Here is a 15,069-nt window from a genome sequence, read left to right as displayed (position 1 = left end):
TTGGCTCATCATTGATCGCACCATGTCCAAGAATGTACGATACCTCCGTTCAGACACCCCATTCCACTAAGGCGTTCCTGACGGAGTGAGTTGTGGAACAATTCCACACTCCTTTAGATGATTGCCAAATTCAAGGCTCAAGTATTCTCCACCACGATCAGATCGTAGATACTTGATTGTCTTGCCCAAATGATTTTGTACCTCATTCTGAAATTCCTTCAACTTTTCAAAGGACTTAGACTTATGCCTCATTAAGTAGACATAACCATACTACTAAAGTCATCAGCAAAGGTAATAAAGTACCCAAAACCACCTTAGGCAGTTGAGCTCATTGGTCCACATACATCAGTATGTACTAGTCCCAATAGTTCACTTGCGCTTTCACTTTGACCCGTGAAAGGTGCCTTTGTTATTTTGCCAAGTAAACAAGATTCGCATGTCTCAAATGATTCAAAATCAAAAAAGTGTAGAAGTTCATCTCTATGAAGCTTCTCCATACGTTTCTCATTTATATGACCCAAGCGACAATGGAAAATAAAAGTGGGATTTAAATCTTTAGGACATTGCCTTTTTGCATTAATGTTATAGACTGAACATCCATCAAGATTCACAATGTATAAACGATTCATCATGGGTGCATGGAAATAGTAAATATCATTATAATAGACTGAACAACCATTGTCCAACGATCTAAAACCATAACCCTCTGCTTGCAATCAAGAAGCAGAGATAACGTTCTTACACAAAGTTGGAATGAAATAACAATTATTTAACTCCAAAACTAATCCTGATGGTAAAGATAATGGCATAGTGCCGACCGCAACAGCAGCAACTCTTGCTCCATTGCCCACGCAAATGTCCACTTTGCCTCTTGCTAAGCTCCTACTTCTTTTCAGCCACTGCAACGATTTGCATATGTGAGCAACTGACCCGGTATCAAATACCCAAGAATCAGTAGAGGAAGTAGCAAGATTAATTTCTATAACATTAATACCTGAGGTGGAACTATTTCTATACTGCTGCTTCTGCTTGAGCTGCTCTAGGTATTTCTTACAGTTTCTCTTCCAATAAACTGTCTCTTTGCAAAAGAAGCACTCTGCATCCTTAGCGGGCCCTGTCTTTTGAACCTTGGTCTTAGAGTTGCTAGTACTCGTGATCTCATCAGAGTATAGCTTTCTCTTTTGACCACTCTTCTTGTTGTTGGGATTGCGCTTATGCATAACCATCACATGGTTGGAGTTTTTTTTAATGCTTTCCTCGGCAGTCTTTAGCATCCCATGCAATTCTGCCAAGGTCTTGTTCATGTTGTTCATATTGAAATTCATTATGAACGGCTCAAAGCTGGGAGGGAGTGACTGGAGAATCAAATCAGTAGCCAACTCTCGACTAAGGGGAAAACCAAGCTTATCTAGACTCTCGGTGTAACCAATCATTTTAATCACATGTAGGCTCACTGGATTACCTTCTGCAAGCCTGCACGCAAACAAGGACTTTGAGGTATTAAACCTCTCAGCTCTTGCTTGGTCCTCAAACATGTTACGTAGTCCCATGATTATCGTATGAGCATCCAATGCCTCATATTGCCTTTGAAGCTCAGGGACATAGTAGCAAGCATGAGACAATTTATATCAAGATAATCATTGCATCACTTTTCATGCTCCCTATGTTGAGCAACAAGAGCATTGTTGGGCAAGTCAGCTGGAAAAGGCTCTGTAAGCACAAACTCTTTGTGCTCTTGCCTGAGAACAATTCTCAGGTTGTGATACCAATCCATGAAGTTTGTTACAATCAACTTCTCTTTCTCAAGAATAGACCGCAAGTTAAAACTGGATGGTGCAGGAGCTGCCATGATCTACAACCCATGCGACTATCGGTTCATCTCATGTTCCGATCATCTAAGAACTCATATACAACATAATAGATCTCATCTACTACACCCGCATATCAACTATATGCAATAATCTAGATCATAAACTATACAAGGCAGCTCTGATACCACTGTTGGGATACGCGTAGGCTACGATAGCATAAATCAAAATTTTCTATCGCGTAAACCAGGAACCATGCAAGTATTAGATCATAGATCATTACCACTCGACGCGCTGCACAGCGGAAGAAGGCGCTAAGAAGTCGAAGGAATTCTCGCGAAGTAGCGCGCGTCGATGTAGAGGAAGTAGTCGATCGTACCGACTCGACCTTCTCCTCCTCGTGCGTTCTCCTCGCCGTATTCCCACGCCGATCAGCACTGCAAACCAGCGGCGCCTCTACCGGTATCTACACGTACAGGGACGGAGCGTCACGCGCAGATGTGCTAGCACCCGCGCGCGGCTAGGGTTTTACTTGGGGAGGGGAGTGACGGCTAGGGTTTCTCACGTGATGCAATACCTCCGCTGGTCACACCCCTCACAAATATATAGGATCCATCACTTGGGCCTCCAAGGCCCATAGGACTCCTATTCGGATCCCTATCCGAATTAAGCTCAGGATCTCCATCCAATCCCCTTATTCTGGCCCATTAAGCGTGCGACCCTGTAGATTCATGTACACTCAGCTGTAACCCGAAAACTCCTTTTCGATCCACGCGTCAACAGCGGCCCCTAGCAGAACGTATTAACCCACCGGGCATACATAAAGATCATATCGGCTGAACCTCTAGTGTATACTTGTATGAACCCCTTTGCCTCACGATATCGATTAAGCTCAAGGCTAGATATGTGCCATCCTCTAATAGTTCAATCATTCACTTGAACCTGTTGATAGATTATATAACTTGTAATTGACTCCTCAATCACCTTTGGCATGGCCATGCACTTCCATAATCTACAACATCGAGGGGCCTAGAGATATTTCTCCAAAGGAGGGCAAATCCCATCTTGATTATTCATATCCCACTACATGTTTTATAGCATACCCGAAAACTACTTTTATAACTACCCAATTATGGAGTAGCGTTTAGCAGTCCCTGAATAAGCTACTACACATGTTGGGAACCATGATAATCTCAGGTATAAGGATTCAACACCAACACTAAATGAGATCACTGATGACATAACACATATGGCTCTTGTAGTGTCTCATGTTGGGTCTATCCAACAACATGTTCACTAACATGTGTCCACATTATTAATCTGGTATCTCTATACCATGATCCATGAGACATGATGATCAATTAATACATGTGCTAATCATCTAAACATATTTGTTCCACGTATGATATTTGATCAGGGATCCTTTAGAAATAGCAACACACAACATAAAGAGTCTCATGAAAGAATCACATATTCATTATCAATAATGAGTTATCTATTTCAAGGAACAAAGTCAGATAAATATGTAAACATAGTATGTGATACAATCATCTCTATGATTGCCTATAGGGCATATCACTAACAGGTGATGATGTCAGAATTGATGGTGCAATGCTGCCCATTCCTAGAAACTTCAATTCTTCTTTTTTTTTTCTTTAATGTACGTAGTATACCTGCTGGTTGTAAAATCTAAAAGGACCTTTATGTCGCCTAGAGGGGGGGTGAATATACGTTCCTGAAATTTACTTCAAATTGCAGCGGTTAAAATCTGGGCCCGGAACTTCCTGGCAAAAGGCCCGAAACTTCCTGGCAGCTTTTTATGCTGAGCAAAGAAAGCTGCTCGGAACTTCCAGGGTTCTTCCTAGGAAGTTCCGGGGACAACAAGTAAATTGATTCACAAGGAAGCCTAAACCATAGAAAGATGCAACATGTATTAAACAAGAGTAATACACATGAAACTACGCAAGATAGCAACAACGATCATACAAGGGGAGACATAATAGCACAACTAGACAAATAAGGGGATAAGCATCACAATCACAAAGGTAAAGAGAGTGAGAGGAGACAAACGATTTGTTTCCCGAAGTTCGGATTCTCTACCGAGAATCCTACGTCTCCGTTGAGGAGCTCCAAAGAGTCGGGTCTTGATTAACCCTTTGCCTCACCAAGCAAAGGCCTAGGAAGAGGTCTCTGGTCTTCGAGCCAACACCCCTAGGTACTTCTCTTTGGTTTCAAGTGACCACTAAGATCCCCAACTTGAACACCAAGATAACACCACAAGTGAGACTTGCTCTACCAAGACGACCTCCTAAACCTCAGCTCGGAATCCACTCACCGGGTATTCCATTTCCTTTTGGAGGTGGAATAACACCCTCAAAAACTTCCCGTGACTCACCACAAGCTTGGGAGCTCACCGGGCAACTCCTAGCCGTCTAGAAGGCTTAACCTCCTAGAGTAATAAACACAAACGATGATTTTCTTGCTATGAACTCAAGTGCTCAAAGGATGGAGTGGATATCTCAAGCTCTCAACTTTGCCACCTCTCAATCTCTCAAATCTCTTCCCAAATCACACTCACAAAGATCTACCACTAAGGTAGGAGGTTTGGTAGGGGGCTATTTGGCTTTGGATAGGTCTATTCTAGCCCAAAGTCAGCAGCCAACAAAGGAGAGGGTGGAGGGGCTTAAAAACCCAAGCCCCAAAAAACTAGCCGTTACTCACATAATAGGGCCCGGAAGTTCCGGGTCTTCCTACCTCGAGACCCGGAACTTCCTGGTACCCTCCTCGCCCAAATAGAGAGATCGGGTTGGAACTTCCTGGCTCAGGGCCCAAACTTCCGAGCTACCCTGACAGCACTTCACAAAAAGGTCATAACTCCTTGCTCCGGAGTCCGTTTTCGGTAAACTTGGGCTCTATGGAAAGCTTATTGAGAGGGCTACCCAACCCAACCAAAAACAAGGTCGAAAATCACTCATGGTTAGGTTAAGACTTTGGTTTCTCTCAAGGTAGCACTTGCATAGGTCACTTTGAGCACCGAGACATAAACAAACATATTAATGTTGCATCCCTCTTAATAGTACGGTATTTCTATACTCAAATACAAATAGAAAAGCTATACTACTAGGAATGACTTCTTGCCATCTTCTTGCTTCACCTTGAGGGTTGCCAACGCAACGCCATTTCACCATTGGGATTATTCTCATCTACAACTCGTTAAGAACATTAGTCCCAAATCAATTATACCTTTGCCTTGATCAATGCCCACTTTGGCTTTTTGACTTGATGTTCATCGAAGAACCGCATCCTCTTGATCTTCGGCATTCCATCTTGCGGTCTTCTTATAGTTGATACGGATTACTCTAGTTTCAAATGGCCTCGCACGGTCCATCATGACAAAGCCTTCACTCGCCCTTCACCACCGGATTCGGTCCATCGGTGCCAAGCCTCTTGCTTGCCCTTCACCCTCGCATGGTCCATTATAGCCAAGCCTTGCTTGCCCTTCACCATTTTGCCATAGACAGCCACTTCATACCCCACATCATCAATGTCTTTACTTACTCCTCATCAAGGTATAATGTCCATCTTCTAGCCGAGCCTTGCTTGCTCTTCACCGCTTTGCCATAGATTGTCATTTCATACCCCGCATCATCAATGTCTTCACTTGCTCATCATCAAGGTAGAATGTCCATCTTCTAGCTTCAATCTTTTAACTCGATGTTGGAACTTAACCTAATTTCACCAACTCATTGAAATAGTTAGTTCCAACAATGGGTTGTCATTAATCACCAAAACAATCACCGCACTCTTAGGGTCATTGATATTCCAATCTCCCTTTACAAGGCAACTCTAGGGCATAGATCTTTCAAAACCTGCTGAAACGTGCACGAAATCCTCCTTTGGTGTATGAGATCAAACCTTTCTTTCATAAATAAATTTTTGTGCGAAGGATCCCCGTACTTCTCTTCCATATGAGTTAAAATTCTCTTAACAAATCTGAATAAAAAAATTATTCTTAACAAACTAGTCTCCACAGATACTATAAATATGATATTCTATCCATCCCAGTTTAATCATCACATATTTTTTTATGGTTTTCTCAAAATAATCATCATCTAACAAAATATATCTTTGTTTATTTATGCAAAGAGCTGCATACAAGTGTATGGATGCCACCAATCAAAATTAATTTCTATTGGTTGAATCTATACAACTCTTGGGTCTGTTCGGAACACAGGGTTCCCAACCCCTCTCCATCGTATTCCGCGCGCACGCATTTCAAACTGCTAAACGGTGTGTTTTTTGCAAAAAGTTTATATACGAAAGTTGCTTAAAAAACATATTGATCTATTTTTCAAGTTTTTTATAGCTAATACTTAATTAATTACGTGGTAATCTATCGCTTTGTTTTCCGTGAGGAGGGGAGGGGTTCCCAACCCCTCCAAAAGAACACAGCCTTAAAGTGTGAATTAATTTCTGTTAGGTACGAAGTGACAAAGCACCTTTTTTTTTAGAACTGTGACAAAGCACCTTGATCGATAAGAATTAATTTTAGAACGATTGATGATCTTGATGCTCTTTGCTTATGGGATGGTTATTGGATAGTGGGAGTATCACTTTGATGTAAAGGTCGGGTTTTATCCATTATTATCTTAAAAAAAGATACTCCCTCCGTTTCACAATGTAAGTCATTCTAGCATTTCCCACATTCATATAGATGTTGATGAATCTAAATATATATAGATGTCTAGATTCATTAACATCTATATGAATGTGAGAAATGATAAAATGACTTACAATGTGAAACGGAGGGAGTACGATACAACGGTTACATGCCTACAAAACTAGCTCAACCGGCTGCAATTCTGTGGAGCTAACCAGTTATGATTTGCGATCAGGGACCCAATTGCTTCTGGCAATTTCATACCAACCCAAGTACCCAGACTTCTCACATTGACAAGAGGAAATTCAGCCAAATTTCTAAGTCGTCATTGACTCACCATGTCGCCGGTCCATCCAACCTGTCGTAATAGTACAAGACCACACGCTTCCTTCACGAATCTTACAACCCAAACATGCTCACCATCACGGAAACATATCATATACACACAAGTTTTCCGTACACACCAACTAGTAGTAAATATCATAGAAAATTCTCAAAAAAATTGAACACATACTTTAAATAATATGACACATATCTTTGAAATCCCATATTCAAATTCATTATATTTCAATCCTAAAAAAAAGGACAATATTATAACAGATTTTACTCTTAAAACTATCATATTTTTCTTTTTTTTACAGATAAAATATAATAAATTTGAATATAAGACTTTATAGACATGTGTAATACTATAATGAATTTGAATATAAGACTTTGTGCACATATGTAATACTATTAAGAGTCTATGTCAGATTTTTTTTTTCTAGAATTTTCATGATATTTACTAGTTGGTGTGCATGAAGTGTGGACGGAAAGCTTGTGTCCATAGGATATATTTCCCACCCTCGCCATCCCGATTTACGTCACTACAATAGCGTTTAAAAGGCTGAGAACTGAAGATGATATATCCTATTGAATTGGATTTTGTTCGGTCCTCCTTTTAAACGAGTTAAGCAAGCAGTGCAAGCTTGGTTCCCCAACAACGAAATGGCGCTGCTAAGCTCAATCGATTCGTCTGCTTCTTGATTCTATTCGAGATGGATTCCCGAGTGCTGCCGCAGATGCTAAATCAGCTCCCCAACCTCTCGCTCGTCATTTCTCATTCTCTCCTTCTTGCATGGTGATCAGTAACACTGGTTTGTCATGGATTGGCACCAAACGTACTATCTAGTCCTCATCCATATTATCATCTATATCTTCGACGTCCATACTTGTTCCATCGTCTGTTCTTCCAGCTTGCCTATTGTGAGGATACTCCGTACAGAATTGCCCTTGTCGTTTCAGGTGTCCAGCCGTACTTTTACCTGTGCCCCCAACAAAATGTTTCATGAACATTGAACAAGATCCGGTGCAAAAAATAATAAGTGGATAATTAATAGACATAATAATTCAGGTACCTACTTTATCAATCAATATCCTGTCCTAGAACGCAATCAGACCTTGTTGCTGTTTTCCTTTCCACCAGTTTATTTTTTAAGAAACGCTAATCTAAATATGGTAGCTATTTCGTTGTGGCATAGGGAAACATATTCTGTCACTAAACACAGTTTGAAATCCCGCATGTTCTAGCATCTAACTTGGTATCTGTTGCACATCCCATTTGTTTCGCAATATGTTAACCTGCTGCATCCATACCCTATGCAAATAATAAGTTTACCGAGGTTGAAATGTCCTAATTAATCAGATTATTTATATCTTCTTAACCTCAGACTAATGAAGTTCTCAGCTAGTAATCTAGCAAGATAATAACAGCAGCACCAAAAATTCTACATCAACCTTTATTGTGCTTAAAATAGTTGATCAAACGAGTATCCAGTTACCCACTAAAAACACGGTGGCTTTTTTCCCTTCCAAGATACATTGAATTTTAACAATCCTAGCTAATATGCAGGTGTATTTACTATCAATTTATAAAGTAGAGCATGCGATGAATCTGTAGATGTAATCACAAAGTTGTGCAGCTAAATAAAAAAATTACCTGTAGAGGTACTGAAATACTTGGAGATTCTACAGAGGGTATATGATAAGTCAACACCAATGACCCTTTCGGCACGAAAAATGCCTACATCTTCCAGCTTCTTGCTCCTCATGTCGACGGCGATCACCCATCCCCTTTTGTCCCATGGATCGACCTTCGCCATGAAATTGACCTTATCATCATCGTTCAGGCTTATCGCGGGCCGAGTGATGTGAAGCCCTCGCAACGTTGGCCGGCCCGTCGCGTCGTCTATCTGCAGCTCGGGTCGTAGCAACTCGAGATGTGACGCATAATCCTCATCAACTATAATGTCAGGTACACTGAATATGTGGTCTCTTCGCCAATCGTCGTCCTCCTCCCAAGTAGCCATCCTACTCCACATGGAGACCTTACGGAGACGAGAGGCGACGTTTGACGTGGCACCGCCATTGATGACGTCTGGTTGTTGTTGCTGCTGCTGGTGGTTCTTGAACTAGAAACAGTCGGCGACCTTGACGCGGCCGTCGACGACGACGACGTCACGGACAATGCTGGCGTCCATGCGGAGGATCCTCCTGGACCTGAGCGCCCGCGGGAGCAGGATGAAACGTGGAGGAACGCCGCGGTCAAGAACGTCGACGACGATGATGCCGCGCCAGAGGTCGACGAACGCCATCAGGCCGCCATTGCCGAGCACGACCACCTTGGATGGGGAGCAGTTGAACTGGCTGTGCCGGTGCTCCGGGCCCAGCGACAGCGTCCTGTCGCTCCAGCTTCCGGTCTTGGAGTCGAACACGTAGAGGACATACTCCCAGGACGATGTGTATCCCGGGTGGAGAGTGACGATGTAGTAGTGGCCGTGCTCGCCGTCGCCGCCGCCGGGGTGGGCGACGCTGTGGCGGAGCAGTCCGATGTTGTATACCGCACTGAAATGGGGCTCGAGGTCCCCAAGTCGCCGGATAGACGGCGCGCCGGCGGCCTGGTAGATGAAGACGTCGGTTTTGTCGAGGTTGAGGATGTCTCTGGCGTTGCCGCGCACGGCGGCGAAGACGACGAGGTCGGCCTCGGCGGCGACGATGCAGGGCTCGGTGGCGAGCTCCGTGGGGCGCTCGCCGGGGCACCAGACGCAGAAGTAGGAGACGCGCGGCGGCGGCGCGTCGACGCAGAGGGTGACCTGGAGCTCCAGGCCGCTGCGCATGGCGCAGCGCGCGGTGGTGGCGTTGCGGCGGTCGGCGATGAAGGCCATCAGGTCGACCAGCGCGGAGCTCCGGTGAGCGTCGTCGGAGGAGGGGGCATGGTGGTGGCCGTGGGGTGGGAGAACCAAGGAGGAGTCCAGGAAATGCTTGCCCTCCAAGCTCGTCCACGCCATGGATGATCGATCTCCTCTCCTTCTCGCGCCGGATTGATTTTAAAGAGGATGAAAATCCGAAACGGCATCGGAGTCGGGAACGCTGCTACCTACTGTAGTCGGAGAAGAATTGCGTCGGCGGCGGCGGCAACGCCGTACAAGCAGGGATTGGACCGTTTGCAAATTCAAAAAAAGGAAAAAGTACAACGAAGGTCCTCAACTTGTCATCGAGTTACAAAATCGTCGCCCAACAGTAAAACCAGATATCCGACGTCCTTTAACTAATCAAAACCGGTCATAATAGGATCTTTAGTGGTTTTGACCATGATTTTAGCCTACGTGACTGCTAAGTTAGCGTGGGACCCACATGCCAGAATGCCACATCATCTCTTTTTCCCCTCTTCTCTCCCTTCCTTAGATGGGGCCCACTTGTCAGGTGTCTCTTCTACCTCCTTCCCTGCGCCAACACAGAGAGGAGAGGGAGAGGAAGGGAAGGAGTACGTGGCTCCAGCGGCTCGGCGGCAGCGGCCGGCCGGCGGTGGGGAGGACGCCGTCGGGGCGAGGAGGTCCGACGGCCGGCCGGACCAGCGGCCAGCGCCTCCCGCCGAGCCCGTTCGGGCTGCCCATCCTGGAGGTGAGGCGGCGTCGAGACTCGAGATGGGATGGAGGTGAGGCGGCGCCATGCGTCCTCGCCGTATTGGCCGACGGCGCCATGCGTCACTGACGAACAAACCATTTAAGATTACATTAAAGACATGATGCATGCTACTACAAATATTATCAAGCCAATGCATTTGATCTGATCGATGATACTGCTACTCGTCTGCTTGTGCCATCGCGTCTCAGGAATGCAGCAACCAAACTCGCCGGATCAACACTCGTTCGTCCGCAGACGGTCGCCTGGTCGGTTGATCGATCATGAAACAAGAAAAACGAGAATCGATCGATCAGTGCCTCAGTGGTGAGTGAAACATCGGTCGTGCAATGGAGCCATGGATGCAATGCAACGCACGTACCGTTGTTGTGGTAGCGCGACGCGGCGCCGGCGATGGCGAGATCGGGGGACGAGGCGGCGGCGGTGGGGATGGAGATGGAGAGCTGCGTGCCGTCCCACGGCGTCCTCCCGTCGTCGCTGCGCGGCCACTCGTCCAAGAATCGCCACAGGGGCTTCTCCGTCGTCGTCGCCGACGTGGTGTCGTGGTGGTGGTGGTCCGCCGGTTTGTCCAAGCTCAGGTCGGCTGCGCCGCCGAGGGTGAGGCAATGCTCCTTGGACGACAACCAGCCATAGCCGCCGGACGCTGGGAAGAGCGGCGTGCTGGTGTGCGCGTACCTGTGGTAGGACGGCGGCGGCGACGTCGAGGCATGGAAGGAGTCGAGGTGGAGCTGGAGAGGAGCTCCGCCACCGCCGCCGCCGCTGTAGCGCGTCGTCGTGCGCCGGCGGCGAGATGGAGAGCGCGGACGGCCGGTAGACGGCGGCGGCGGCGGAGGGCGCCATTTCCACAGGCTTTCTTGAAAGGTTCTTGCCGTCCTAGCCGATGGAACCGAGGCGGAGGTAGAGGAGCGGGCCGTGGAGCGCGGCGAGGCGGTGGAGTGCCTGGTGCGGCAGCGGCGTGAGCAGGTGGAGGTGGCCCAGGATGGGCAGCCCGAACGGGCTCGGCGGGAGTCGCAGGCCGCTGGTCCGGCCGGCCGTCGGACCTCCTCGGCCCAACGACGTCCTCCCCACCGCCGGCCGGCCGCTGCCACCGAGCCGCTGGAGCCGCGCCCTCCTTTCCTACCTTTCCCTCTCCTCTCTGTGTAGGCGCAGGGAAGGAGGTAGAAGAGACACCTGACAAGTGGGCCCCATCTGAGGAAGGGAGAGAATAGGGGAAAGAGAGATGACGTGGCATCCTGACACGTGGGTCCCACGCTGACTCAGTCGCCACATAGACAAAAACCAGGGTCAAAACCACCGAAGGATCTATTGTGACCGGTTTTTATTAGTTAAGGGACGTCAGATATCTGGTTTTGTGGTTGGGGGATGATTTTGTAACTCGAAGACAAGTTGAGGGACCTTCGGTGTACTTTTCCCTTCAAAAAAATTATGAGGCCTCAACGAGCCCAGCAAGTTCTTAGACTATTATTGGGCTTGGCAAAAGTCCAATTTGGGCCTCCCATCGCTGTAGACTTCCTCTGCTTTGTCCTGATGCCCAGCAGCTACTTGGCGTCTCCTCGCTGTCCACGGCCTCGAACCCATCTCTTTCTTTTACGTCTCTTGCCACCGACGATATAAGGTAGTGTTTGGTTGCAAGGATGAGATGGGATGGGATGGGACGAACCCACTTTTAGGGGTGTTTGGTTTAGGGGTGGGTGGGATGGGTTGGTCCCTGGAGAGGAATATTCCTCTCAGATCCGGGTCCAACCGATCCGCCAAAAACTGGCGGACAAACTCGTCCCACCTGGGACGAGCGACGGCGTCACCGCGCCATCCACCACCTTCGCGAGCTCCGCCGGGCGCCCACGAGCGTCGCCGCCTCGTCCACACCCGCCGCCACCTCCGCACGTCCTTCTCCGCCGCCGCCGCCTCCTTGAGCGCCGCCGCCTCTGCCTCGTCCGCGACCGCCGCCGCCTCCATGAGCGCCGCCGCTTGCCCGCGACCACCACCTCCGCGCGTCCACGAGCGCCGCCTCGCCTCCACGGCCGCCGCCGCCGCCTCCACGAGTGCCGCCGCTCATTCGCGACCGCCACCTCCGCTAGCACCGCCGCCGCTCCACTCAGATCCAGCCGCCGCCTCGCCTCCGCGCCCGGCGCCTCCTCCGCTTCGTCCATGACTGCCGCCACCTCCACGAGCACCGCGACCGCCATCTCCACAAACTCCGCCACCTCTGCCTCGTCTACGACCGCCGCCGCCACCTTCGCAAGCGCCGCCGCCGGTCCTCTCAGATCCGGGCGCCGCCGAGTGCCTCCGCCCCTAGACGGCACTAACGGTGAGTACAAATCCGTCCATCCCATCCCACCTCAATCCCTTCTACCAAACAAAAAACTATAACCATCCCATACCATAAACCAAACAAACAACTGGAACTATCCCATCCCACAAAACTAGGATAGGTCTGACCCATCCCACTTCGTCCCCAAACCAAACACTACCTAAGGGGATAAGAAGGGATGGGTTAGACTTAAGAACGGGATCGTTATATCTATTCGTTTGACATGAGGGATGGAATGATCGATATCTTAGTATGTGTTTGGTTGAAGGGATATCACGGAATAGGATGGGATCATCCTATTTTTATATGTGTTTGGTTGAGAGACTAAATGGGATAGAATGATTCCAAAAGATAATATTCCTTCAATATTCGGGACCAACTCATCCGCCAAAAACTGGCGGACGGATTCATCCCACCTCCGCACGCGCGTGAGGCGCGGTAACCCTCACGGCCCACCCCGGTTTTCACCGCATCCCTTTTTTTTCCCTTCGCTCTTTTCAGCTCCTCCTCACGACTGCGTTCTAGGGTTAGCGGCGGGAGCAGGGGCGAATCGGCGGCCAGCGTGCAAGGCAGCAACGGGAGCAGGGGCGAGCCGGCGGCGCGAGCAGGGATGAGGCGGTGGCGGGAACGCGTGAGCAAGGGCGAGCCGGCGGCGCAAGCAGGGGCAAGGCGGCGGTGGGAGCGCACGAGCAGGGAGTTGGTGATGCCTCTTCTCTTGCCGGTCGCTACTCTGCTATCCTTCTATAAATTTCTCTATCCAATAATTGGTATTGATCAGAGAGACTGATATTTGTCAATTCTCATCTCCGAAGCGCTTGATCGCTATCATAGTATTATCAGTAAGTATGGATGAAGTCAATTAGTCAGTAGCAATTGAACCGACAGCAGTATATATCGAGACGTGTAGAAGACTAAGTTGCATGGGTTCAAGGTATGATAGAACGAATATAATTGCATTTTTTGTTTTTTTTTCAAGAATGTTGTAGTATAATTAGTTCAAGAATGTGTTATTTTTTTAGTAAATTTCTTGACAGAAGATGATGGCCATGTGTTATTTTCTATGAATGGATTGATACAGATGTATACTGATTAAAAATGTAGCGATATTAACGGTATTTAATTTTCAAATAGTGTAATTTTCATGTCTAAATGTTATTTTACAATGTGTACACTCTGAGAGGTAACCTCACCAACTAATATGAGTAGGTAACTCTATCCAGGCATCCCACCTTCATCCCTCCATCCAAACAAGGCATAGGATCATTCCAACCCATCATATCCTTCAAACCAAACAAAAAAAACAGGGTTCGTTCCATCTCTTCAACCAAACAGAAAATAGGATCATCCCATTCCAAAAAACAGGGATGGATCCAACCCATCCCACCTCGTCTCCAAATGAGATGGATAGGTTCGCCCACTTTTTAGCGACCAATCTAACCAGGGCTGGCCCAGGGAGGGGGGGGTCAGGCCGTGCGGCCGCCCGAGGCCCCCAAAATCTAGGGCCCCCTATACACATATAGTATATATATACTATGTATTGTATAATTTTAATTCATGGATCATGGGCCTATATTAAGTTAGACAGCTGAATATCCCAATTCAGAAAATGAATTTTAGTCCATCGTCAGGCATGTTTCAGCGAAGCCGAAGCGATTCTGGCTCCCGTCGCTTCGCATCGATCACATCACGCCACTCGCATCGCGCCACCTCGGTCACATCACGCCACTCACTGCTCTTGTGCTCGCGGTAACTTCTCGGTGTCTCGTAAATGGAAACGGCAATTGGACATAGCAGATCGCGGCTCACCAGTAGCCACGCCCGTTTCAATAAGGGCCTCCATATAAATTTTTGCCCTGGGCCCCAAAACCCCAGAACCGGCCCTGAATCCAACTAGATCTTAGGAGCATAGTCATTTTTAAGATTTATCCTATCCAATCTATTCTCAAACCAAACAAAAATGGATTCGAACCCACTCCATTCTTATAACCAAACGCATGCTTAATTCACTCTACTATATAAAAATTTTCATTTAATCTCGACTGTTTGCACTCCTCGGTCTTCACAAACCAACTCGTACTACTCTCACAAATAATCCATTTAAACTCGATTGTTCTTCACAAATTGCAAGGAATACAGTGTTTCTGGTTGCGGTTCCCTTTTCTTCTCTTTCAACTCTGGCAAGGTTGGAGAATAATAATCTCACACAAATTATGACGTTAACAATTCTTAGGATCGAGTAAGAAATCCAGTTCGAGGATAACATCCAATGGTTGCAAAACTAGCCGAAACGAGAGGCCTGCATTTTTTGTCTATTTAGCTGACCAATTGGG

At 47.3% G+C, this 15,069-nt stretch overlaps 1 protein-coding gene across 1 annotated transcript; it reads right to left on the bottom strand.

Annotated features, from left to right (window-relative positions):
* Window positions 1–10,553: 10,553 nt before the first annotated feature.
* Window positions 10,554–12,614, bottom strand: LOC107280619 (growth-regulating factor 2). The gene is given in 3 exon segments (XM_066309770.1): window positions 10,554–11,193; window positions 11,195–11,301; window positions 12,498–12,614. Coding segments are annotated over 3 exon segments (864 nt in total).
* Window positions 12,615–15,069: the final 2,455 nt, after the last annotated feature.

The sequence above is a fragment of the Oryza sativa genome, chromosome 4, assembly GCF_034140825.1.
Source record: "Oryza sativa Japonica Group chromosome 4, ASM3414082v1".
Taxonomy (NCBI): Eukaryota; Viridiplantae; Streptophyta; class Magnoliopsida; order Poales; family Poaceae; genus Oryza; species Oryza sativa.
Note: the sequence above shows the minus strand (reverse complement) of the source record. Positions and strands in the feature narration are given on the sequence as shown.